Source organism: Eretmochelys imbricata, chromosome 1, assembly GCF_965152235.1.
Source record: "Eretmochelys imbricata isolate rEreImb1 chromosome 1, rEreImb1.hap1, whole genome shotgun sequence".
In the NCBI taxonomy this organism is placed as follows: Eukaryota; Metazoa; Chordata; order Testudines; family Cheloniidae; genus Eretmochelys; species Eretmochelys imbricata.
The window spans coordinates 266,323,870-266,351,494 of NC_135572.1; the positions used below are offsets into that span (position 1 = coordinate 266,323,870).

The window sequence follows — 27,625 nt, forward strand, 5'->3', positions numbered from 1 at the left end:
TGGTGAAAGTCCATCCTCAACTCCCCTTTCCTCCCACACCTGCTGAGCAGCTAAGAAGCACAGGCAGGCTACCTCCACATGTCATTAGCAAGTGACGGGGCTATGGAGCAGGCATGACTACTCAGACTGGACTATCTATCCCTTGGGATATTGTTTTCCCTTCCTTTCTGTACTCTGGCCCCAGGGAATTCATCTTGGATTCTTCCTGCTCTCCTTCTTGTTCTCTAATGTTGATCTGGAAAACATGCCCCAGGGAGCACCTCTTCCCCCTTTCCTTTGATTAGCTCACTACAGAGGTGGCACCCACCACTTGGTGGGCAGCGCAGGAAAGCATTGTCCTAGCTAACCCAACCATGCTGGCCCTTTCCCAACTCCCAACTGCCTTTGACCTTGATATGCAGAACCTTTTCTGCCCCAAAGATCCTCCACCAGAAGGCAGCACAGAGTCTAGCAAAGCAGGTGCAATGGCCAACCATGAGCACTCCCATCAAGGAAAATACCCTCTGCCCGCAGCCTACCAAGGGGAGTCAGTGAAGAAGGGGAAATGCAGATTGCTGGCCAAATGGAAAGAGGAAACATATTGGCTCTATTTCAGAAGAGACTCCAGTTGCAACCCTGAGATCAGGGTGTAACGGCTTGCTTTGCTTTTCCCCACTCAGGGCTGTAACTGAGGCCTTTCCAGCAGCAGAGTGGGGAACAGCTAGTTACTGACCCAGCATCTAAGTGTTCAGGGTCAGATAAAATACAAGAAGAAGCCTTCAAACCCCAAAGGGCCTGATTCATCTCTCACTCTACCAGTGACACTCCAAAGCAACTTCAGTCAAGTCAGTGGAGTTACATCAGGCTGGTGCCAGAGAGAAGAATCAGGCCCTGAACTTGTTTTAGGGGGAAAGATTTGGGATCACAGTTTGCTTTTTGTCTGCATGCTTCCCAGTCCTGGCTGCAAGTGGGACATGCCCACCCCAAATCCCTGCATGGCTGGGGGGTGGAGAAAGAAGGCTGAGCAAAGGAACACACCCAGCTGCAATCCCAGGTTTGAAAAGTTGCATTCTGAGTGGCTCAGAGAGAACACACCAGTTTCTACGCTACAGCCAATCAGATTTGGACCTGGTGCAAATGAAACTCAGTTGACTACAATGGAGCTGCTTTAACATAAGCCAGAGTTGAATCTGGCTCAATCTCTCCATACATACAGCAGATATGAAAATATATAGCATAGAAAGAGAACGCATGCTGGTGTGGTAGAGAGGCTTGATCAGCATGGGATGACCACGTTATTCCTGGGTGGCATGGCGCTGAGCGAGTTATTCAGGTCATCCTAATTCAGTACCAATAGAACACTCAGATCACCCTACCCCATCAGAGAGCCTGTTTAGGCCACAGAAAAATGCTTTAAGAAATGGTGAAGAGGTGCTAACAACATTATTGGAACTACCTTGTATCCCTCTGCTTGTAGTCAGGTTTCCTGCATACCAGGAGTCTAACTGTACATGTCTCAAAGGCAGGGGTGAAAGTAAAGGACAGAGCACAGTTCCATCCCCCCTGCGAAAAGCAGAGGGAGCGCTCCCCTCTCTCTCCTTGCCTAGAAAAATCGTGCGGCCTCCCAGCTCCCCCATCCCTCTCCTCTGGTGCAGAGAAAGCTCCTTGTGCTGTTTCCATCTACTTTTTTACCGCCCAGAGGGAAAGGTCAACTTGTGCTTTTCTAAAACCTCTAAAAGGCCTCTCTAATACACCATCACGTCATGGTTTTGAGGTCAAGATACCTCCTGATCTATTAGAGCTGGAAACAAAAACTCCTTGTCAGTGGTAAAAGCATCTGATTTTAACTTTGGTGTGTCACAAGATACTAGACCTTGTCCGTGGGTGGGCATCCTGAGCCTCCAGCTTTGTAATTTTGGTGGGGGGAACATTCCACCTCTAGAGCGGGGAGAATTAGGGAACATTTCTTGGCAGGTTGGCTGGTTTTTAAAGGCAGCTGTTTAAATTGCTTCAGAGGTTTGGAATGTTCGAAGTATTTCCAGTGGAGATGGCTTATTGGACAGAGTGCAGGGGAGGAAGCCAACAGTGCCTGATAAATGCATCTTTCATGCGGCTAGCACCACTCCCTATATAGTATAAACGTGTGTGTGTGTTTGCATTTACTGTATTCTTAGGACTAAAAAGGGTTTGCTGATGAGATGGAGTTTGAGTCATATTATATAAATATAGCTATCCGTAAAAAAAATTATCAGTAAAGTTGGCATTAGCTTTGCCACCCATTCTATTGACTGTAACTACCTGCTTTCCAAGAGGGTGTAAGATATGTTTGATTGACTAGGACTGGAGGGGGTTGATGGGTAGGGACAGTAATAGATTGAAGGCAATGCTGTCAAGTAGCTTTAGGCCCAGCATTTAAGTGTGGTAAAAGCACGGCCTCACAAAATTTACGATGACAAATGTCAGGGCATTGCGGGGGGGTGGGGTGAGGGGGGACGACAATGCTTTTCAAGGAGGACTGGACTATTGGAAACCCAAACACAACAGCCAGGGGCGGCTCTACCAATTTTGCCGCCCCAAGCAGTCGCCGCCGAATTGCCGCTGCGCCCGGAAGAGCGGCGGGCTGCTGCCCAAAAGCTGCCGCGGTGGGAAGAGCCGAATTGCCGCTGCGGGACACGGACTGCCGCCCCATTCTGAATGCCGCCCCAAGCACCTGCTTGGAAAGCTGGTGCCTGGAGCCAGCCCTGACAACAGCATCAGGCTGGGTTATGGGAATTAGGAAGTGAAACTAAAGCAGAAAGTGAAACTGACTAGGCTTGTTTCCTGGTCCCAGCTCAGTGACATGCAAAAAGCAAACAAACTGCATCAGTGAGAATAAGGCAATCAGGCTGGGATTTGCAGAAGAGCCTAAAGGAATTATGTGCCCAAATCCCATTGAATTTCAATGGGAACTGAGTGCCTAGCTCCCTTAGGTTCCTTTGCAAATCCCAGTCAAAGGCCTGGTCTACATTTAAAAGTTTTACAGGATAACCATGTTGGATGGGGATGTGTGTGATTTTTTTTAACAAAAGTAGTTATAGTTGTACCAGTATAAAGTGCCTTATACAAGCAGATCTTATTCCACTCCCTGAACCAGAATAAGCCATACCAGTACAATTACCAGTACAAGTATTTTGATACCCGTATAACTGCACCCACACTGCGGTCGGGGTTAATTTGCTTTGTTTGCTTTAACTATACGGGTACAGTTAACCCAGCAAAACTTTCTGGGGTACTCAAGCCCTTCGCATGTTCTAACTCTGTTGGCTTCAGTATTAGGAGGAGCTAGCAGGTGTAACACAGTCAAGGCTTTGGTTTTAAGTCTGTGGGACAGATTTGCCCCCTGCTTCTGCAGGCAGTACCAGGCTGAGGGGAGAGAGCACCTCCAGGAGAAGGCAATTAGTGTCCCCAATGTGTGCTCCACGGGAGGAAGGGCGGGGGGGTTCCACACAATCTGCCCGCAGCTCCAGCACACTGAGGCCGCACCAGCTGTTACCCTGTATTTTTACCCTTCCCCTACCCAGCACCACTCACTTCTGAGACTGGACTGATCCCAGGCAGGGAGTGCCTTGCATCATCCCCCCCCCCCCCCCCCCCATATTTCAGGCTGACTTCCTCCTACTGTGAGCTGTCCACCAGGGCTTGGGCCAGTGGAATGAATCTAGCCCTGTGAGTTTTGCATTGACAGTCTCCCTTTCAGGGGATTTAAAGGGGATGTGGGAGGAGTGGAGGGAATGAACAATCCTATTTTAAGAAAGGAAACAGGAATGGGACAGCTTTTGAGAATCAATCAGGGGCTTGTTCTTGTCCCCCATCGTTCAGAGGCTACAAGACTTTTTCATGTAGTGAATATTAAAAGTCTGAGTTTCTCAAATCTGCTGACAGGATGGAGAAGCCCAAACTAAATGGGATTTGAGCTTCCAAATGCCCCTAGGGCAGCTGTGAGAAACTCAGCCTTAAAGTATTAAGTTCTACCCAGGATGAGTTTGGCCCATTTGTGGGGGAAATGAACAAAACCTGTTGAGTCCTCTGTGGAACCCAGGTGTTGGTATAGCAGACGGGGGGAATCCAAGGGGAATCCCAGCTGGCAGGACCATGGAGCTAATATCTGGAAGAGGGTTTTTCACTGTGACACTCCCAGTGGAACATGCAGTTAGCTTGGGTATTCCCAGTCAGCCAGTGGCTTCCCCAGGACCAATGCCCCGCAAGCTAGGCTCTATGGCCTTTGCAGTTCCACCCAGTACCCACACTAGACTATGCAATGCTAGCAGTAGGATGTGCAGAGAGGAGAAATGTTGGCTCGGGAGTTCCCAGTGTACCTATGGCTCCCTCATCCTCACACCAGAGCCACCCCTGGTGGTGCCATTGTATGGATGGTTGGTGGAGGACCTTGCCACTCACTTGCTACGAGTCAAATAGGCCTTAACTGGCACAATCAAACAAACAGCGTCAAATTTCTTTGAGTTCAGATGGTTTTCTTGCTCCTCCCTCCTCCCTCCCCGAGTGGATTCAGAACTCAAGATGTTTCTATTTGGGAAAAAGGGGATCCCTGCCACCTCATTCCTTAGGTGACGTGGAGACAGTGGAAGTCGCTGTCATGCTCCTTTCCATAGGTGGGGGTGGAGGGGGGTTCTCATGCCTTCATCCTCTCCTCACACATCTCAAAGCTCCTCTTGGTGGCACCCCCAAGGACCTCCACTAGTTCGTCGTCCCACTGGATCACGTTGCCTTGCAGGTGGGAGGTGCAGTTGGCCAGGCCCAGGATCTCCGTGGGCGTCAGGATGTGGTCCCATATGTTGAACTGAGCTATCTCGCCGACGAAGGCCTGGGTTGCGTCAAATCGACCGCCCAGCGTATCCTGCACCAGCGCATTGGGGGTGGGGGGTATCAGCCCATTAACAGAGAAATGGTAGAAAGGGAGAGGGAGAGACAGTGAATGAGAGACATACAAAGGAAACGAGGGGGAGGGAAAGAGAGAGAGAGAGAGAAAGGAAAAGTGAGAGGAGAGAAAAGGTAAAATAGAGAGGGAAAAAGAAGAAACAAACAGAAATGGAGAAAAAACAAAGGAAATCAAATGGGAAGAGTGAACAAAGGAAAGAGAGAGCCATGGAGAGAAAGTGAGAGAGAGACAGACAAGGGTAGAGCGAATACAATGAATGAATATGGCCACTGCATTACTCGTGACTACCTCAGATTTCTCTTCCGGGGGATCCCCTTTCCCAAGTGATCCGGAGGGGCGCTGTTACTGTAAACACACACAGCCAACAATGGCTGCAGACTGAATACGGCATTGCCAAGCGAACTCCCACCCAAACTCCCAGGTGCTCTACAAGCATCCGCGGGCTATAACTGAGCTTGGACCTGGAAGCAATCAGGGAGGGGATTCCAAAAAGAACCCGGGCTCTTGCTGTGCAGGGCTGACACAGGCAACCCCTCCCAGCACCACTGAGGAGAGGATGAGAGAGGCGGATGCTGCAGCAGTCAACAGTGGTCCCTCTGATCAGCTGAGGAGCTGTCCTGACCAGCTCCAGATAGGGTGGTAACTGCAGTCTGGGGAGAGTGCTAGAGGGGACACCAGTTTTCTGCTTTTGAGGCTTACAAATACCCCAGAAGGCTGTGCATATTCCACAGAATACCAGGTTAATTGTTCCCAAGATGATGCAGCAACTGCAACCTACCTGCTCCTGGCCCAGGATTATCACCCCGTGGGGTTTGATGGGATGCCAGGCGGCCAAGCTCTCACTGGACCCGCGCTGCTCACCATCCTCATATGCCCACCACACACCATCCCGGGTGGTCCAGGCGATGCAGATGTGGTGCCATTTCCCATCCTTCAGATTTAGGGGCAGCTGGGCAACCTTAAAAAAACCCAAAACCAAACCAGGGGTGTCATGGGGCTGCCTTAAAAGCCACAGCGCACCCTTGGCATGTTGTGGGACAATCTCTCCCAGCAGTCACTTGCAGCAGCAGGTCAGGAGTCCTGCACAGACCTTCTCCCACTGGCTCTGACATGCAGCAGCCTGATTTTCAGGGATAGTGTAGAGGGGAACTGGGAGATGCAGGGAGGGGGCGGAGGAGAGATCCTCAGGACTGTGCCTGGAAAGAGGAGGATCCCCTCAGGAGGGAGGAGGTGGAGAGAAGGAAACAGAAAGGAGGCAAATAAGAGAGAAAGGGAGAGGTAGGAAAGGGGAGGGGGAAGGAGCAGGGAGAAGGAAAGAGCAAGGGTGGGTAAATAAGGTTTCTGAGTTAGAAACAATAGGGTCTGGTAGTCACACCTCTCCTCTCTCCAGGACAAGGGGAAGCATGGAAGTAATCCCGATCAATGAGAGTAGGGTGGGAGGCTCCTCCCTCTCCCCACTCCCCCTCTCCAGGAAAGGGTGGCATACACGCTTACTTCCGCCTATGCTCCCTGCTCGGAGGCTCTAACCCCTCCTGACCTTGTCGTTGATGAGCAGCTCCATGGGGTTGTGTCCCCACTCCATCAGCACAATCTCATTGGCTTGTCCAGGGGCAGAATAGGAGAAAGGAGTGCCCAGCCCAGACGAGGCCTTGGACTTCAGCCACATGCAGATTGTGAAGGCGAAAAGCTCCGGCAGGCTCTTCTTCATGCGCGCGTACATGTAGTTGGTCCGTACAGGGATGGTCACCTTGTAGGCATCTGGAGGGTTGAAGTCTGGTGCTACTGGGTGCTCTTGGGCAAACAAAGGAGAGGGGGGAAAGAAACAGGGCTACAGGTGAGTAACAGTGGGAGCTGCAGAGGGACTGTCCCACATGGAAACACTGAAAATTAAACCAATCCAACACTGAAATCAACCCTACAGAATGGAACCCTTGCTGACAAAGGCCACTGACAGCACTTGCAGCTCAGCACCATCCTCCCTCCATGTACAGCACCAGCTCAGCTGCAACTGTTAACAACCACTGTCAGTGGTGGTTCTGTTTCGTGGCATAGACAAGGCCGCATTGAAAGGGCATGGTGCAATCAAACAGGCCAGGCAGCAATAGCCCAATGAGCACAGTGCATAGGAGAGATTTGAAAGAACACCCTTACTGCTCAATGTCTGGCCCTTCAGACTCTGTGCCCTATATTTGAACCTGGCCCGAGTCCAGGTTAGATTGTAATCTCCTTAGGCCACAGGCTGTGTTTCCACTTATTTGTACAGAGTCAGATACACTGATAAATAATCGTTAGAGTGACACGGTATTTCATCTCTAGCCCAAAGCATCTACCCTTCCTCCTGATTAAGAATGGTGAGGCACCGTCATGTGCATAGATGGCAGGCGGGGGATAGGATTTTTTGAATCAGCCAGGAGCAGATCATGGTTTAATCAGACTCTCCCCTACCAGTACTGACCCTGTTCCAACTCAGAGACCCGGCTCTGGAGAACACTCAGCTCCTTCTCCACCTCTTGTTGCTGCTGGTCATTGTTGCTAGTAATGGAGGAGTGCTCTTTCTCCAGAGACAGTATCTTGGAGAGGAGCTGCTCTTCTAGCTCCTCCATCTCGGTGCGGAGCACATCTCGGGTCAGCACAGGGGAGGAGGTGGTGGAGATGTTGGCTCGTGCTGGGAGCTCCTGCTGCACTCGGAAAGAGAGGTGAAGAACGGGGAGGGGAGAGGGAAAGGAAGAAAGACAAAAATCAGGGATAAACATAACCACAAAGATGAAAACAAATTACCCAGCCCCATCTCTTCAGAGTCACCTGGGGAAAAAGCCCTGGACTTCCAAGTCAAACTGGTTGGTCTTTAAGGGCCTCCATCTTCATGTGACCCTCACCTTTAGGAGACTCCATTAGTTTCATTACAAACATATCTGACATTAAGCACGTCAACTGGTTACCCTTCATGATCCTTCCCTGTTACCTTGGGGTTGAATAGAGAAAGGGACTTCCATTGATGTCAGTTCTGTCTTTGGACAAACTTTCTCCATGGAGAAAGGAGACCATGGGGCTGTGACTGGAAATTTTGTGAGGATTTTCCCAATGGCCAGCGTTGGACACTAGATGGGGGGGCTCTGAGTTACTACAGAGAATACTTTCCCAGGTGTGTGGCTGGTGGGTCTTGCCCACGTGCTCAGGGTCCAACAAATCGCCATATTTGGGGTCGGGAAGGAATGTTCCCCCGTGTCAGATTGGGATTTTTTTGCCTTCCCCTTCAGCGCGGCACATGGGTCACTTGATGGTTTAAACTGGTGTAAATGGTGAATTCGCTGTAACTTGAAGTCTTTAAATCATGATTTGAGGACTCCAGTAACTCAGCCAGTGGTTAGGGGGTCTATCACAGGAGAGGGAGGGTGAAGTTCTGTAGCCTGCGACGTGTGGGAGGTCCGACTAGATGATCACAATGGTCCCTTCTGACCTTAAAGGCTCTGAGTCTATAACAGTGGCTGAGGCTGAGCAAGGAAAGATCAGAGGTCCTCTCCCTCCCTGCCGCTCTCATCTCTGACTTTCAGGCGACTGTCATTGTAACATCACAAAGTGGTGCTGTAATCCTCTTAGCTCAGCTCAATCGCTGCTCTCTCTCTGTGTTTGTGTGTGAGGTCACAGCAGGTAGTACATGGCAAAGTGTGGGGAGGACCCCAACAGGAGACAAGGCCCCAGCTGGTAAAGCTCCCCACCAGGGTGTGTATTAACTTGTATAACAGAATCTTGGGGTGCAGTGGCCGCACCTACAGTGTCTCCAGTTGCTGGGAGTTTAAATCCCAGTGCTGAGATTTACAGATCATGCCTGCGCTGTCCACCCCAAACTCTCAAAGTCCTACCTCCCCATGGACCAGGCTCAGAGTAAAACCTGCACTGGACTCTTTGAGGCAGGCTCTGCTTTGGCTATTGCAAAGCCCTGGTCAGGAACATTGAGGGCATGTCCCAAGATGTTACGGCATTTTCAAAAGACCCAACCATCATCCTCCAGGCTCCCTAGCGGACACCAGGCCAGATGGGAGAAGGGGATGGTATTACTCAGTGGTGGTGGAAGCTGTGGTGAGAGGGGAGAGCTGAATGAAAGGGTATTGCCCTTGGGGGGCCCTGCTGCACAGCCTTTGTCTATGCCCCTGTCCATTCTGACAGAAGGGCTCAGTTCAGCCAGAGAAACCCTCCTATTCAACCCCATCCCCAGCTGACACTGTTCGCAAGGACAGGGTATTGTCTTAGCCTAAAATGTGCTGCCTCCTGCACGTAATCAGTTCGGTGATGGCAGATGGTGCTGTGGGAGTCAGCGCTCGACACCATCCCACACGCCTCCTGCTCTTAACGCCAGCATGGTGAAGGCGAGGTGGCTGCTGCTGGGATTCATTCCCCCTCCAATATCAGCTCTTCTCTGGACTAGCTTACACTCTCTGCCTCCCTTTGCGCTGGGCTTCACAAATCCTCTCAAGGCTACTGATGCCAGGGCCGGGGTGCCTGTTTGTGTGTGTGTTTGTAACTGTGGTCACCTTCCACCCTCTTCCCGTTCCAGCCCTCCTCCTGCCCATGCGGAATTGAGGAGCTGCCTCATGCTATCTCCCATTCTCTTCCCCCAGAGAAACAAACTTCTTTTATTTCCCCCGTGTATCCCTCTTGCTATGTTAAGCTTAGGCTCTCCTACAGACGCAGGGTCGGGTGGGAAAGAACAGCTGTGACGCTCAGCCTTTGCCCCCCAGAGCTGGCCTGAGATGAGGTCATGGCACTCAAGGCTTCTGGATAATCACTGCTTAATGACTTGGGGAGAGGGCATTTGGGGGTACGACCAGCTCAGGTGAGCGCTGATATCGGCTCAAAGTGGCAAGCGAGGAAGGAAAATGTGCCAGGGGCAGGGAAACTGACCTGAAAGATCAAACACTGTCTCTGTCTCTTGCTTTCTTTCCAGGTGTCTGGAGTACAGGTTCCTCCCCCACCTAGTTTGTCTGTTTACAGGTAACCAATCCATCTCTGCCTGCCTGTCCCGCCCCTGCCTGTGGCGTATTGGTCTGTTTTTATACACATGTACATCTGTCCTGCTTTTCCATCAATGCCTCCTGCCTCTTTTCGAGTTGGATTTGCAAGAAGTATTGATGGTTGGAAAAACCTTCCTCATTGAGACATCCCTCAATTGATAATTCCTGCTACAGACCTAGACTAGAGAGAGGAAGGATACAAAACACCATTCACTGACCAGCTGGGATGTTAAACTGAGCGTCTTGCACCCACCTCCAATGAAGCATTACATGAAAGTCCCTTCCACCCATCTCTAGTGAGATGTTACACCAATGTCGCTTCTGCCCCTCCCCAGTGGCTTGTCCAGTTGGGAGTGAAGGACCCTCTGGCCCTTTTGGAAAAATTCGGGGGCTAATTCTGATACCCACGCAAATCTTTTCCTCACAGTAAAACAGGCTCCATTATCCCAGGCCATGTGCTCGCTCTGTCAGTTGCTGTGCTCCGAGGTCTGACTGGGGATAGGGCACAGCAGTGGGAGTGGTGAAGCTCTCCCCATGCCCCACCAAAAATCCCCAACTCCACCCACAATCCCAGACTAGCTAGAGATCTGATAAAAGGACCAGACATGAAATAGTTCATAACTGAAACTGACATCTTTAGGGTTAGAATCAACTCCCCAGTGACAGGAACAGGAGCTCTTAATGCCACTCTCAAGACCAAAAGTCTGCTTTGTGCATAGGATCAACGAGCAGAGGGGAATGGAAAAGGAATCTCTGTACACACCACATGGTGGGCTGGGCCACAGCTGCTCCTCTGCAGGGCTGTGATTGAGGATGAGACCCCTGGGCATGCAGTGCTGGGGTTCTTGCACTGTCCTCTGAAGCACCTGCTGCTGCTGACGGTCAGAGACAAGATACTGGGGTAGACGGTCTGGCAATTCCTGTGCTCCTATGAATCTGCAGGCCACTTCACTGCACCTCCACCTGCCCATACCTTGACATAGGGTCACTGTACATGACCTGCCTCCCCACCCCAACACACAGCGGAACCCACAGCAGTTAGTTCCACTGTACTTAAGACCATCAGTGCTGACAGGATTGGGGCAGCATTTGCAACATAAGAGTAGCAGCAATGTCTAATGTTCTTCATCAGTAGATCTCAAAGCACATTACATGACTGTCCCCATTTTACAGATGGGAAAACAGAGGCACAGAGATGTGAAGGGATTTACCCAAGTCACCCATCAGGCCAATGGCAGAGCTGGGAATAGAACCCAGGTGTCCTAAGTCCTTGTCCGTGCTCTAACCACTAGGCCATCCCCCCACCACATAGCATTATCATTTCTCTCCAGACTGCATTGGGTCTGTGTTCTGAAGGTCTTTTCCACAGCCCTAAAGACTAGAAACTGAATGCTAATGTTCAGTGAGAGTTTCAGTGTAGAGCTGGTTGAAAAAAAAGGAAATTATTTTCCATACATATTTTGAATGAAATGAATTTGTTTTAATTTTTGTGTGTGTGGAATTTTCCACTTCATCAACCAAATGACTCAGAATGATTTTTTTCTTTTAAATTCTTTAGTGGGAAAACTGGAAACATTTCAAACACATTTTTCACACTGTTCAAAAATCCATTTGTCATCAACAGAAAAAACCTTTTAAACAAGTTATTTTCCTTCCACCCTGCTTAGATGTTAAAGAAACTGATGGGCCTGCAGGCTGTTCTACTGCAAACTGGCTTGGTCTGAGCCCAGACTGCACTGCCAACAGGCACCTCACCACCACGTGGGCTAGGAAAGGGATCCAGAGAAAATTCTCCATTTTCTGCTTTGCTTCATTGGAAACTGTCACAGGGTGGTGACTTCCTGTGTTTTCACAGCCTAGAAGCTTCTGCAAAGGCCAGCAAAAGTGTATTTCTGGCTGATTTCTATTATCACTGCCAGCAGCACTTCCGGTTCCCTAGCTGGGAAGAACTGGTATTGCCCAGAATCCAAATGGGGCTCTCCAGCAGTGCCCTCTAAGCCAAGCATTTCTATTCACACAGAAAGCGGGTCCCACCCAGGCTAGCTCCATTCTGTGCTCCACTCCTCCAGCACCCAGAGCTTAGGGAGGAACACTGAGACTCAGAAGTGTGGCTAGTAGACACCATTGTGTGACGCATTAACATGTTGAAATCCATCTTTCCTTGGACTCCAGAATCCAATGCCAGCATAATTTCATCCACGCTACAGGACAGTTTCTATTTCCCTGTCAATGCCCTGAGGATTCCGCACCATCATTTATCTCTGCTTCTTGGAATATATCAACACAGCAAACCTCTCCCGACCCTCCAGGGGTAGCAAGTCTCCAAGCCTGGATCAATTGACTTGGGCTCATGGGGCTCGCACTGTGCGGCTAAAAGTAGCAGTGTAGATGTTCCGGCTCAGGCTGGGGCTCAGGCTCTGAGACCCTCCCCAGTCGCCAGGTTTTGGAGCCGAGGCTCCAGCCAGAGCACAAACATTGACACTGCTGTTTTTAGCCCCACAACCTGAGCTCCGTGAGCCCAAATCAGTTGACCTGGGCTCTGAGTCTTGCTTCTGTGTTTCTTTTTTTTTGCTGTGTAGACATACCCTTTACTGGCCAGAAGGGGATTGGCTGTTAAGGGGACACGAGGCCCTTTTCCTGCACTGGGGGCTAAGAACACTGTTCCACAGTATTTCAGCCTGTGGAACAAAGACCAGAGCTGGGAATTAAACCAAGGTCCACTGGACCGCTGTGCAAAGTGCTGACACTTGGATAGACAGATGTGTTGTTTGACTTGTGCCCTATTTATCTATCTAATCTATCTATCAGCAGTTATATTTTTATAAGGGTGACATACATTGCTGTGCTGGGCCAAAGAGAGATCCCAGCTGGATTCCCGTCCTAGACCTCTGGCTCAGGGGGAAGGGGAAGGAGGTTCCTTCACCCCTGTAGTGGCCCCTTTGGCTAATATGGGAACAGCTCTCTCAGGGTTCTAAGAGAAGTCTATTCAATTTGATAAACAGGCACAGAAGATTCCAGGCCTGGTTCTGATTTCCCTCACATTGGTGCAAATCAGGAGTCCTGCTGCTGAGCTCAGTGGAGTCACACTGGCATAAAGCCAGTGTGAGTGAGAGGAGAGTCAGGCCCTCTGTCTGGAAGTCTAACTGGAAGGTTTAAACAGGTAGGAGACCCTATCGGGGAATGTCTTGCATGCAGCTTTCCCACTGCTGGCAACAAAAGTAACTCCCAAGGGAATCACAGACTTGGAATAGGAGCTATTCAAGCTAAGCAGCAACAAAAGAATTCATTAGCATGCCCGGAAATTTAAAACAAAGCAGCTCTGTGTAATTAGATTGAAATAAGCAAACAGGCTGTAGGGTTAAAGTGGACTCCATTCAAGCAAACCTATACAAATGGAACAGCTCCTCCTCCTCCCAGCTCTTCCCTAAGCTCTCACTAGCATGCTCAGGTACATATTGAATTTCCTCACTCCTGCTCTCTTCAGTTAGTGGTGGCTAGAATAGTCTCTTCCTGTAGTTAATCCACACACGGTCTTTTTCCCCTGAAAGGGAGATCAGTGTTTGGCATTCTCTGCCCCCCTTCCAGGTTTTGGTGCAGGAGCTGTTGCAGGTCTCAGATCATGTATGTTGTGAGCTCTCAGATCTTGACTGAAGTGTTGGGTGGTGTTGAAACTTTAACAAGGATGTTCCTTCATCAAAATCTTCATTAGTCATAGGAGTGATGTAGGTGTCCAGATAAACAAACTAAAATTATAGAGCCAGCTCTTCAGATGATGGTCTGGTCCAAAGGGTTTTTAAACAGTCTGACTAAAATCGCCTTCTCCTCTCTACTGGCTGTGTGAAGTCACTAGTTCAAGAGTTTTCCAGGGCAAACAAGACCTGAATTTTTAAGGTAAACAAACAAGCAGAAACCTCTCACACGCACACTTTCAGGCCTTCTTTATTCATCATCAGTAGAGCTGGGTGGAGAAAGGGAGTCCCCTTTCACACAGGCTTTAGATACTTTGAAATCTGGTGTCATTCCAATTAGGAATGAAAACAAAATTCTTTGCAAATGACGCCCCTGCCCCGGGGAAGTTCGCCTTGTGTGTTGCCATGGAGCCATGGGCCCTGGAAGCCCTGGGCTTCCCAGCCCCAAGGCAGTCTGGCGAGCTACCCTGAAGCTGCAGACTCAGGAAGTACTGGGGTCTCCAGCCCTGGGCAGTCCAGCAGGCAGGCTGCTGAGGAGCCAGGAGGGGGCAATCTTGTGGGAAATGAGGCAGTTTTGAAACCTACCTGGCAAAACATTTTGACTCAATGAATGAGCAAATTCTGACGAAAAAATATTTGGTCAGAAATTTGCCGACCGGCTCTGATCCAAAAGAAGCAAAGAAAGGGCACAAGCTCATTTTAATATTAAGTTTTGCAGGTCACCTTAGTAGATCATTAGATTCATTGAGTTTAAGGCCAGGAGGAACCTTCATGGTCAAATAGTATGACCTCCTGCAAAACACAAGCCAGAAAACCTCACCCAGTAATTCCTGAATCAAGCTCATAACTTCCGTTTGAGAGAAAGATATCCAGTCTTGATTTAAAGACTTCAAGCAATGGAGAATCCACCACATTCCTTGGTAATTTATTCACTGGTTAATTACCTCACTGTTAAAAATGTGGACCTTATTTCTAGTCTAAATTTGTCTGACTTCATTCTCCAACCACTGGGTCTTGCTCTGCCTTGTTCTGCTAGGTCAAAGATCTGTCTCCTCTCAGACCAGAAGTCAGGATGGAGTCCTGCCCGTCAGCATGTTGGGTATGTCTCCTTTCTTTGGAATGGTGAACTGGGATGGTCTAGGATCAGAAAGGCATATTCCACACAATCTATTTCCTGAGAAAGAGCAGGGAGGGCTACTGGTGAACAACTTTCTTTCTCATCTTCTTTGCATTAATAATAACAGCATTAATAATAGAGCAATAATTCCAGGACTGTCCGGCAAAGACTCATGCAGAGAGATGGACTTCCTAGCAACCTAGTAGGTGGGAGAAGACCAGCTGCCTCTGCTGTGCTTTTTTAGCTAAGCCGGTGATAACGGAACCTCTTTCTGAATAATAATCATTTAAAAAAAACCATCACAAACTGCATCACTTCTCTGGTTATTCTATCAAGGGAAAAAACATCCCCACTGTGGGTAAAATGAGGCATAGAATATACTTTTAAAATACAGATGAATTGACAAGAAAATGATCCCTCAGCAAAGAGGTGATAGTTAGAGGGGGGTGAATTCTCTCTTTAGTCAACTGCCTGCTGAGTACTTCTCTATCCTGGCCTCCTTCAGGGCAAAAGATGCTTTAATTGCAATTACAGTCATAGAATTGTAAGCATTAAAGATGAAAAAGATCTATTATGCTATCTAGTTCCACCCCCTGCCACCAGCCAATGCAGGATTGTCCTCTAAAATCTATTCCCTGGTGGTATTTCCATTCTAGCTTTAATTGTCCCAAACAACAGGGCTCCCACCACTTTCCTTGGGAGACTATTCTATAGCCTTTGAAGTTCTCACTGTTAGGAACACATTTCCTGATCTCCAGCCACATTTTCCCTTTGCTCAAATTTGTGCCATTACTTCTAGTTACTCCCCATGGGGCACATGATGCTTTTGGTGTAAGCAGAATGACACATTGATAAAGACACAGAAAGGAGAAGAGAAAGCTGAGGAGAGGAACATCAGGGAAGGGGGATGGATGGAGAGGAGGGAAAGCTGAATGAGTCATTTACATGCCCATGAGAGGAATAATTAATGATCAGGTGTGTGTGGGGGGTGCCCTGCTTTGTTTTGGTGGGGTTATTTACTTGTGCTCCCTGTTGGTTTTAGCTTTTATTTATTTATTTACTATTACTGTTGCTGCGGATTTTGAGGGCTTTTCTAATCCATTTAGGCTGCTTGGATATTACAAAGGCTGCAGAGATACTGTCTGCTACACCCTTTGATTGTTCTAGCTCTGGATTTAAATGCCATGTCCCTGTTTATATGTTCAGCTCCACCTGTTAATAGAAAAGAGCTCTTGTCACTGTTGTTAGCATCATGACAATCTGCCCTACACTGATCAATAAAGGTTTGTTTCTCTCCCTCATTCCCTCTGACTGACTGCCTTTTCTTTCTTTTCCTTCTTTCCTTTCTTTCTCTGTAACGTCCTTTCTTTCTTCTGGCAGCTTCCTCCATTTCTCTCTCTCTCTGAAATTTTTCTCTCTTTCTCTAGCTCCCTTCATACCACATTCTCTCTCTAATTATTTTTGTCTCTCTCCCCTACCTTTTTTGTCTCTTTTTGGATTGATCTGTCTAGCTCAGTTTATCTGTTCTCTCCCCTGACTCCGCTGATTCCTGGATGGGTCACAAAGATGATCTTGTATCCGATCTAAGGAGAACCAAACTACAGTATTGGCTTTGGCACTGCCAGCATATGGAACGATGAGCCCTCGTAACCTGCCCACACACGGAGCCTTCACTTGTCACCACTTTCCCTGTGTGCTGACTGAAAGGGACAGTAAGAATGTCATCCCACTTCCCTAGCAGAGAACCTCAATCAACCCTAGCAGGGGGCGGTGCAAAATCAGACCTGCAGAGCCCCAGACAACTTCAGAAAGCAACAGAAGTCAGTGGTGGGTGGAAAGGGCTTGGCAACTGGGCAGGAGACAGTGGAAACTGTCACTGTGGAGCAGAGCATAAGGTTTTGGCAGCTGGGAGGGGGTTTGTCTCTGGGGGGCGGGGAGGGAAGATTTCAGAAGCTGTGAGAGGGTCAGTTTGGGGCTGCAAGGAGAGAGGGCTTCAGAAGCTGGTTGGGGTTTTGGATGGTGGTGCTTGTCCCTGGGAGTGTTAAAGAGGGTTCCGCTATACATCACCTTTCACATGGAGGTGGGGGGGTCAGCCAGATGGGAAGGTTTGTGCTAGGTTGGGAGATGCCAACAAGGGCCCCTGCACCTCAAAACTTGGCTTGTGCTTGGGGTTGGCAGCAAAGAGCATGATTTTTGGACAGGCTCCTCTGGGTTAGCTCATCTTCTAGGAGAGGGTGAGGAGCAGTTAGGATTGACTAGTGGGATCTGTCTGGCCATTCCTATAAGGACTCTGCTTGGCCCAGGTGGGAAGCAAGACAGGAGGTTTACAGAGTATGAGGACACCATTTACAGCTCTCCCTGGAACTATCATGTTAGCCTCACTCTTTGTGGGAAGAGACAAAAATGTATTTGCCAAACGATTGGATGGTGAATGGTTCCCGCAGCCTTTCACCTCCAGGTCAGCAGTTCCAGCCTGGTCCCAGGCCAGTGGACCAGGAAATAAATACCTCCTGACACGAGGTAAGTGGCTTGTGCAGAATTAGCTGAGGGGTGTTTCAATCCCATTCCTAGTGGGACAGATTTTCACAGCACAAAACCATCATCCCATCGGGGGCTTAATTGCCCAGCTCACCAGAGAGGCCCAGGATTGACAGGGCCATGGACACTGAACTCCCCACATCAAACATAAAGGGCTTCCCCTACAGTCAGCATTAAGATATAGTGGAGTGATGGAAATTTTCACTGCCGCTGGCTGAGCTGTGCCCTGTGCTGGCAATTTCAGTTTCCAGGGCTGCCAGTCTAGCACCTTTCCCCTCAGACCAAATGACTTCAGAGCCGTAACTGCTGCACTAATGTCATTTTCCACTGCCCTTTTGGTAGGAGGGAATGTACAGAATGAATTCTGAAAAGCTGTTCATTCAGCTCAGTGCTACCCACCTGCCAAAGCGAAGGCAGCAAGCGGGGGGTGGGCAGCGGGGGCTTCGTTATGATTTTGTGCTGCCAAGCCAACAAAAAGATTGAAATTTGCCAGTTAATATTAACCACATTAAATGTCAACGTCTGGAGTGGTGGGGGGAAGCCAACACCTTGGCAATCTGTGAGTCTTGGGACTTGATTGGTTTCTATTCGTTGTCAAGCAAATGCACTTTCATTTATATAAGGAGATCAAAGCCCCTCGTTTAACTAATGCATTACAAAATCTGTTCCCACTGCTTTTGTTACAATCTCCCCCCCCCTTCCCTTCCTCCAATATGTTCACCTTAACTGCTAAGATAAAGAGGACAGGACCAAGGACTAATGCCCCGTATACTCATGGGAAACCTCTCAGTCTAGATTGCATCACTTGGGAGCCATGGGACCAGTCCTCCTCCTGTCTTTGCAGAGACTCCTCTGGAAGCAACACCATTGTGGTTCCACTGTGCAACGGGGTGTAGCAGAGGTCCATAAAGGGAGCTCAGCTTTGTGGGGACCCATGCACACTGGCATGCAGGGGGCAGGTGGGATTGAAGTGGTTTGCGGAAAAAATGGGGCTGGAGAATTCTTGTTATCACAGTAGGACCTAGAGGCTCCAGCTGAGACTAGAGCTCCATTGTGCTAGGCACTGTACGTACACATAGCAAAAGAGATTCTGCTCCTACATGGATTTCCCCCCCCCCCCCGTCCTGCCAAGCCTCACTTCCTCCTCTCCCCCATGGAGATGGCCATAGGTGCTACTGTAGCATTAGGACTGCATTAGCCTGAGCACAGCCTTTCTACAGCCACTCTGCAGCCTGGGGCTGGGCACTGCCTCAGTACACTTGCTCCATATGAATGACAAGAAACCATTCCTATCGGAGAGGCTTGTTAGACTGCAGACCAGTCTCCCAGGGGAAGAGGTAGAAAGCCCTGGTGCTGAAGTCACTTAAAATTCACCAAGACAAAGCCACTACAGATGTACCATAGCGAACCACCTTACAGTGGAGGTGGGGGTGGAGAGTGGACCAGATGTGACAAAATAGCCTTTTTCCACCTAGGATCTTTTTTTCCTGGTTAGAGGCCCAATGTCTCTGCTTTGCCATGAACTGAAATGGGATGGATGTGCCTGTTTTTCTCCATAGCAGATTCTCTTAGACAAAGGTACACTAGTAATTTATGTAATAGGCCAAAACATTACAGTTTACAACAATGACATGGCAGTTACTGGGTGATTAGTGTAGAATAGTATTGTGGTTTAATAAGGGTTAGTTCCTTTATAAAACTCTGGATTGGCCTGTCCGTTTCCCTTCCACCTTTACCCATTTCAGATGGGTGCTGGAGTGGAGAAGGCTCCACAGACTGAAAGCAGCAAATTGGGTTAAGGTTAATTGTTTTCTCTTAAGTTTGGGGCTTAAAATAATTAACTGGTACCTCTGGCATCACTGGCTTTGCAAGCCAAGAACAGATGCCCAAGCATAGGTATGCGTGTGTGTGTCTAGAGAGACATGGAGAGAACGTGAGAAAATAGAAAAAAATACTGCACAGGAAGAAGAAAGGAAGACTCGCTTGGCAGACTGAGCGGCTGGCGGGATTAAGCAATTGGTTATAGAAGCTTTTATCTCTAGGCACCTGTTTGAATTTAGCCTGAGTTCGGTAGTGTCGGAAGAGTTGTTCCCATCTGACGATGACTGTCTGATGGCCTATGTGAAATGAGTTAGGTAACCCATTCCATTTCCATAGTGGACAGGTGTCCACATTCCACACACAAATCCAACACAACGGACGCTGTTCTTCCCTTCTCTATCTGCAGTCTCAGCAGGAAGGCTGGGGACTGAAAGGCCCAAGGATACCCTCAGCTGGTAGGGGTCTCTTCAGAGTGAGCTGGGTGCACAGTTGCTGAGGGTGGTGTGCCTGGGAAGTGTTACTGGTTCTGTCTGTTGTGCCCCTGTTCTTTGGGGATAGGGGATTCCAGCCTCCAGGATTATCAAGCCAGCCTGTCTCACCACAGCTAAATCACTTTAAAAAAATTAAGAACGAAACTACTTAATAGGGGTTTTTAAAGCACCAATAAATCCTATTATGTCTGACAGCCACACTAACAGCATCCAGATTATATTAATAATCTTCTTTCAAATCCCTCCCAAAACTCACTTCTCCTGCAAAACCTGCATATGTTAACCCATGTCAATAAAAAGACTGTCGCTTAATGTGCTTGTTACCAGATAGATGCTCTAAGACAGAACCTTCCTATGAGTCTCCCAGTGCATTTGGTTTTGTCTGTCTATTGAGACTAAGCTCCTAAGGGCAGGGAACAGCTCTTTTTCTATTCCTTATTTAGTGCCAAGAGCTCTGTCAGTCCCAAAGAAAGACTTCTGACATGACAGATCCCCACCAATTGATCCTTTCCCCCCACTCTATCCCCCTCCCACGCACAGACAGAATTTTTATCTTTAAAAACATCCTTAGCAGAAAGCAAATAAAACTGGAAGCTGAGGTGCACAGACACAACCCGGCACCACAATCTGGATCAAAAAGCAAAGAAATCATAATTAGAAGAGACATATTAGGCCATATCTTGTCGAACTCCCCTCATCTCCAACTACTGCAGAATATTCCCCATACAGTTTATTTTCTAGAGCTTTGTCCAATCCTATCTAAAAGTGCCAACTTGCTAGGGCTTCCACTCCTTCCCTTGGAAGACTGATCCACAGGCTAAGAAATCTTTGCCTTAAGGAATGTTTCTTAAGATTCAGGTGAAGTTTACCCTTTGCTCAATTCCATCCTATTGCTCCTAGTGATACCCACATTGAACAATTCCTCCCCCTCCTTAAAAGCAACACCTTTCAAATACCTGTGGTCTGTTATGCGCTCAGCTCTTTTAATCTTCCTTCTTTGGTCAATCACTCCCATCCCCAATAATTTTGGTTGCTTCCTCCAGGTTGCTGACAACTTCCTCTTCCTCTGCCCTCTTCTTGGCATCAGGTACCGAAAACTGAATGCAGTATTTTAGAGGCTGACTAATCAAGCTGTGTCAAGAGGGACTATCATATTTCTGCTTCATAATGGGATGTTTTGTCTTGTATTAGGTGTAGGGTGACCATATTTCCCTATGCTGAATACGGGACACCTGGTAACCATTACTCGTATTCAAGCAAGTTCAATGGCAATCAATTGTACAAACGTTCAAACTAACATCAAGTTGACTGAGCCCCTGTTAAAAAGAAATACTGAGTAGTTCGATTATTTTTATTTACCGTCTTATCTTTAAGGCTTTAAGGTTCACATGGGGAGGGGTGACACATTACCATTACCCTCTGATCCCACTGAGAGTTACCAAAAGAAACTACAGCATTTGCTCAAGAAACTCCCTGAAAAAGCACAAGATCAAATCCGCACAGACACACCCCTGGAACCCCAACCTGGGATATTCTATCTACTACCCAAGATCCATAAACCTGGAAATCCTGGGCGCCCTATCATCTCAGGCATTGGCACCCTGACAGCAGGATTGTCTGGCTATGTAGACTCCCTCCTCAGGCCCTACGCTACCAGCACTCCCAGATACCTTCGAGACACCACTGACTTCCTGAGGAAACTACAATCCATCAGTGATCTTCCTGATAACACCATCCTGGCCACTAAGGATGTAGAAGCCCTCTACACCAACATTCCACACAAAGATGGACTACAAGCCATCAAGAACACTATCCCCGATAATGTCACGGTTAACCTGGTGGCTGAACTTTGTGACTTTGTCCTTATCCATAACTATTTTACATTTGGGGACAATGTATACCTTCAGATCAGTGGCACTGCTATGGGTACCCACATGGCCCCACAGTACGCCAACATTTTTATGGCTGACTTAGAACAACGCTTCCTCAGCTCTCGTCCCCTAACGCCCCTACTCTACTTGTGCTATATTGATGACATCTTCATCATCTGGACCCATGGAAAAGAAGCCCTTGAGGAATTCCACCATGATTTCAACAATTTCCATCCCACCATCAACCTCAGCCTGGTCCAGTCCACACAAGAGATCCACTTCCTGGACACTACAGTGCTAATAAACAATGGTCACATAAACACCACCCTATACCGGAAACCTACTGACCGCTATTCCTACCTACATGCCTCCAGCTTTCACCCTGATCACACCACATGATCCATCGTCTACAGCCAAGCTCTGCAATACAACCGCATTTGCTCCAACCCCTCAGACAGAGACAAACACCTACAAAATCTCTATCAAGCATTCTTACAACTACAATACCCACCTGTGGAAGTGAAGAAACAGACTGATAGAGCCAGAAGAGTTCCCAGAAGTCACCTACTACAGGACAGGCCTAACAAAGAAAATAACAGAACGCCACTAGCCGTCACCTTCAGCCCCCAACTAAAACCCCTCCAACGCATTATTAAGGATCTACAACCTATCCTGAAGGATGACCCAACACTCTCACAAATCTTGGGAGACAGGCCAGTCCTTGCCTACAGACAGCCCCCCAACCTGAAGCAAATACTCACCAGCAACCACATACCACACAACAGAACCACTAACCCAGGAACCTATCCTTGCAACAAAGCCCGTTGCCAACTGTGCCCACATATCTATTCAGGGGACACCATCACAGGGCCTAATAACATCCATCAGCCACACTATCAGAGGCTCGTTCACCTGCACATCCACCAATGTGATATATGCCATCATGTGCCAGCAATGCCCCTCTGCCATGTACATTGGTCAAACTGGACAGTCTCTACGTAAAAGAATAAATGGACACAAATCAGATGTCAAGAATTATAACATTCATAAACCAGTCAGAGAACACTTCAATCTCTCTGGTCACACGATTACAGACATGAAAGTTGCTATATTACAACAAAAAAACTTCAAATCCAGACTCCAGCGAGAAACTGTTGAATTGGAATTCATTTGCAAATTGGATACAATTAATTTAGGCTTGAATAGAGACTGGGAGTGGCTAAGTCATTATGCAAGGTAACCTATTTCCCCTTGTTTTTTCCTACCCCCACCCCGCCTCAGACGTTCTTGTTAAACCCTGGATTTGTGCTGGAAATGGCCCACCTTTATTATCATACACATTGTAAGGAGAGTGATCACTTTAGATAAGCTATTACCAGCAGGAGAGTGGGGTGGGAGGAGGTATTTTTTCATGCTTTGTGTGTATATAAAAAGATCTTCTACACTTTCCATAGTATGCATCCGATGAAGTGAGCTGTAGCTCACGAAAGCTTATTATCTACCTTGTCATCTCATGATGTTCAATGAGATGAAATGTAATGCACACCCACCACCATATATACTCACTCTCTCTCTCTGGGTTTCTGTGCGTTGTACTGTCCTTCTGTGTGTGTGTTTGTGTGTGTGTGAAAGAGAGAGAGAGAGACTTTTCCTCTCTACCCCTCTGTGTGTGTCCAGTTGTGTTTGTGTGTTTCTCTCACTCAGTCTTTGCATCTTTCTGACCCTCTGCCCATGTGTCTCTCCATTCTGAAGGGTTTCTTTGGGTCTGGTGTGTCTGGCTCTCTCTCTAGATGGGTCTTTGTCTCCTTGCATGTGTGTCTTTGTGTGTCTGTCTCACACTGTGTGTGTGACAGTCTTTTCCTCGGTTCCTATGTGTACCTGTTTCTCTCCTCTGTGTGCATGTTGTTCTCTGGGAGCTCACTAGTTCTTCTCACTCTGTATGTCTGTGTGGATCTGTAATTCCATGCGTGTTTCATAGTCTGTTCCTATGTGTGTGCACTTGCCTCTCTCTTTGTCTCGCCATCCTGCATATCTGTCTCTCTCCGTGTCTTTGTTTGTCTCTATCTCTTCTTGTGTTTTTCTTCATATCTGTTGCACGGATAATCTGAGTGGCTTCATGTATTGTGTTAGCTCTTTCTCTGTGTGTGTGTATCAGCCTCTCTCTCTCTCACTGTATGTGCCTAAGTGTGTTTCTCTCCTTTTCTCTCTTTCTTGCACACAGAAAGTTATTCCTGATGACATTGTCTCTGGGAGAGGGATCATCCCTGTCCACCCATCTCTAGATTCCATGCTTATAGGATTCCCCCAACATATAGCTCTCCCCCTTCCTATGTGGAAGATGATGAGCTGCCTTCATGGCATACTCTTCTCCCCCGTGAATCCACTGAGAGCCCTCCAGGGGTTGAGAGACATTGATGTGGACAGGTGAGTCAGGACAGGCCCTGACATCAGCCTGGGTTAACTTTTCACTCTCCCATGCTGAGAGCCCCCTTTTCATTCATAGATAGAAATGGGTGGGGAATCCCTTGCAAGGGAGTCAGATGCAGGGGGATGAGTGGGCCCTGGAGTCAGTCATGACATCCAGGTTTCTATACAGATGGCCCTGGCCTCTGACAGATCTCCTGAGATCCAAACAGATCTTGGGAAGATCCTTGGGTTCTGAGTAGCAAACTCATGCTCATTCCACAGGGAAGGGGCAACCCTTTACTCGCTATAAGAAACATGTCTCCTCATTAAGTACCCAGATGACATGCTACCCACCTTGAGTAAAATCCTGACCTCACCAAAGTCATGGACTTCAATGGGGCCAGGATTTCACCCCTTGAAGGTACACAAATCCATCAGTATCTCCCAGCTTGAGATCTAGCCAGAGGGCATTCCAGAAAGAAAAGAGACATTTAACTCACTTTGCAAAGGTGTATATCATCTCTGAGATTGCCACCAGCCACTAACAACATGAAAATTCAGTTTCCACACACAGACCCTCCCACACCCACCCACCAAGGGGAACAGCGGTTGTATGTCTTTATGTAAGGCTGGCTTTCATCCCCTTGTAACCAGACTGGAGACTGAAACACTGGCAGTGACCCCAAAGCAGGGACAAGAAGAGGAATAGCACTGCAGGCAAGCAGAAAATGACACAGAGCCCTTTCTTGAATGTAAACAAAAATGTCCATGGCCTCACTTTCATAATTCATTATTTCTTATGTAAGCAATATTTATTATTGTTAGGAAATATTCTGCCACCTTTGCTCCCACTGAGCAGTACAGAGCCTTATTCTGCAAGCAGTCCCATTGCAGTCAGTGACATAACTGGATAACTAAGGAACTACTCATTATGTGCGAAGGCAGCAGAATCTAGCCCTACTAACTCCATGGTGCTACCCTCACCCACAGCAATAGGACTATGGGCAGAGTGAGGTACTGCTCTGTGGGAGCATTGGCGGCCTGCTCTGGCCCTGGGCAATTAATAGTACAGATATGTAGGGAATGGAGAAAACATGGGTTCAAAATAAACTCGACGGTGGAGTTGAAAGGGACACACGTCCGCATTTATGAAGAAGAGATGTCTACAAAATGTTTCAATGGATACCTATAAAATGTCCTAAGGTCTTTTACATAAGTAATAGTCTTTGAAGGGAAGTGATGAAAGCCCCATCCCCTGAGAGTCAATTAAAACTAGGCTGGAATATTCTGTGGGGAACAATCCAACATTGGTGGGGCATCTGGAAGCGTGAGAGGAGGGCATGAAATATCCATTTTTATGTATTATATATTGTATATATACACACACGCAATATCCCTATAATTTCCATCTCTGAATTCTATGAAAGCTACTTGTTTTATTTCAATGAAAGCTTTTTATCAGAGGAAATCTCACATCGAAGAGTAGGGAGAAACCAGAGAAAAGGTGGCAAGGAATCAAACACACACTCACAGGTATTCAATCCATTATACTGTGTCCCCATTTCACCACCACCGCCCACACAGCCAGCCACCCACCCATGGGCCCACAGCTCCCAGAGCCAACAGTCAGGGCTTGCCTGGCTGGGTCTGATTTACCAGAGTACATTACACCTCTGATTTAATTACATGAAGTATTCAAATACACTAACCCCCCTCCCCCCAACCCCTCAGGCGTTGGCAATCTAGGAAAAGCCTGGAGAGGGCCGTGCAAAGCAGGGGAGGAGAAGGCTCAGCCGTGGGAGCTGACAGGCTGAGGGGCACGGAGTGGGGAGGAAGGAGAGGAGGGGGAAGAGGGGAGATCGGCAGGGGAGGGCGCGGGGCTGCGGGGGGACGGGATGGGGGTGGGGGGTTTCACGTCTTGCCTCTATCTTGTCGATCCTGTCTTTCAGCGACCGGACAGCATCCTCCATCTCCTGGACCATGGCCGGCGAGTCCCAGGGCAGGTCGCCCATGGTGTCTTTCCGGGGCCCGCCCCAGAGAGAGGCGCTGTCCTGGAAGCTCCGCTCCAGCCCGTTCTCGCACTGGCTCAGCTTGCCCGTCAGCTCGCGGATGGTCTCCTGGTCGCTCAGGATCTGGTCCTTCTGCTGCAGCGCCGTCTGCCTCAGCTGCTCGGCCGCGGCGTGCAGGAAGAAGAGGTCCCCGGCGGGCGCGGGGCCGTCCCCCGGCGGGGGGCTGTCGGAGGGGCACTCGGCCGGCAGCGGGGTGCAGAGGAAGCGGCTGAAGAGCTGCTGGCGCTGCTGCTGCTGCTGGCGGGGCCGGGCGCTGCTGGAGAGCAGCTCCAGCAGGGAGTCCTGGGGGCCGCCCGAGAAGCTCTGCCCAGCACCGTGGAGAGCGCCCGGCCCCTTGTCGGCGGCGGAGGCCGGCAGCAGGGCGGCGGCGGCGCTGGAGTCATTGTCAGCACCCTGGAGAGCCCCGGCGGGGCTGGCCGCAGGGTGGACGCTCGCGATGATGCAAATGATTGCACCAAGGAAAGCGAGCATCCCTGCGGCCAGGAGCACGGCCAGAAACTTCAGGGTGGCAGCTGCGAGGGGGGCCCGGCCAGGAGAAAACAAGGCGGGCGGGCGCCCCGGGAGCGAGGGAGCGCGAGGCGGAGCGGGCGCTGCCTGAGGAGCCCCCGCCTGCCTTGTGCCGCTGGAACCAGCGCGGCGCCGAGTGTCTCCGGCTGGGGCTGGGGCTGGGGCTGGAGCTGGAGCTGCCGGGGGGGGGCTGATGGGCACGTCACTGACTCTGCCCCTCCGGGTTCCCTCCCCGCCCTTCCCCGCACCCGTTCGGCGCCGGCCCGGGAGCGCAGCCCGCCTCGCTCCGGCGCTCAGAGGCGCGAGAGGGGAAAGAGAAGAGACCCAGCCCGGGAGCTGCTGCTGCTGCTGAGCGCCGCAGCCCCAGCCAGCGCAGGAGATCAAATACAATCCTCGGAACCCTCCCACCCAGCTGGGAGCTGGCATCGCCCCCTCCCTGGGCAAACGGGGGCTGCCACTTCATGGATTGGGGCCCCACTCCCAGAATCCACCACCTGGCCCCCTGCACCCCACCTAGCCCGGGCTGTTAAACACGTTTCTTTAAGCAAGGGGGTAGGGTTGCCAGTTTCGGTAGGTTTCATCACATAACGTCGTCTTTAATTAAAGATTAATCTTTAATGCCTGGAGACTCCAGGACAGTCCTGGAGGGTTGGCAAGCCTGCAAGGGGGTGGAGGTGGGGAGTCATACAATAAGAATAATTTTAAAGCAACAGCTAAGGGCTGCCAACAGGAACCCATCAGAGCCCAACAAGAAGCTGCCAAAAAGAACCCGTAAGAGGTTTGTTCTATTTCCTCTTATTTTCTTTATTGCTATGTCAAATAGGAAAAGGCTTTGTCTTCTGGGAGGTGTTGAGCGTTTCAAAAATGTTAAGACACATGAGTGGGGTTGTTATGTGTCTCTGAGTCTAAAACGAATTGCTTTCTTCCTTTAAAAATTATTAAAGGTAAATAACTATACCCAGAAATATAAAGCAGCTCCTCCTTTAGCCAACGTTACTGAAGAGCCATGCACACCGGTAGCCTAAAGACAATTAAATAAAATCATAGCAGCCCACAGGCAGCCTTCCCAGGATCACATGTGTTCAGGAGTCTGGGAGATGTCTATGGGTAGTATTGTATATGGTATAGGAAGGATTAGATTTTTATTGGTAAATGTTGATTTTACTATACCTGCACAGACCAGTGAGAACAT

The 27,625-nt window shown here is 49.0% G+C and overlaps 1 protein-coding gene across 1 annotated transcript; it reads right to left on the reverse strand.

Moving 5' to 3' along the window:
* Nucleotides 1–4,648: 4,648 nt before the first annotated feature.
* On the reverse strand, nucleotides 4,649–27,625 carry NPTXR (neuronal pentraxin receptor). The gene is made up of 6 exons (XM_077833935.1): nucleotides 27,604–27,625; nucleotides 25,780–26,438; nucleotides 7,371–7,593; nucleotides 6,453–6,697; nucleotides 5,694–5,873; nucleotides 4,649–4,873 (listed from the first exon to the last, which is right to left on the reverse strand). The coding sequence occupies exons 1-6, from the start codon at nucleotides 27,623–27,625 to the stop codon at nucleotides 4,649–4,651; spliced, it is 1,554 nt and encodes a 517-aa protein (XP_077690061.1).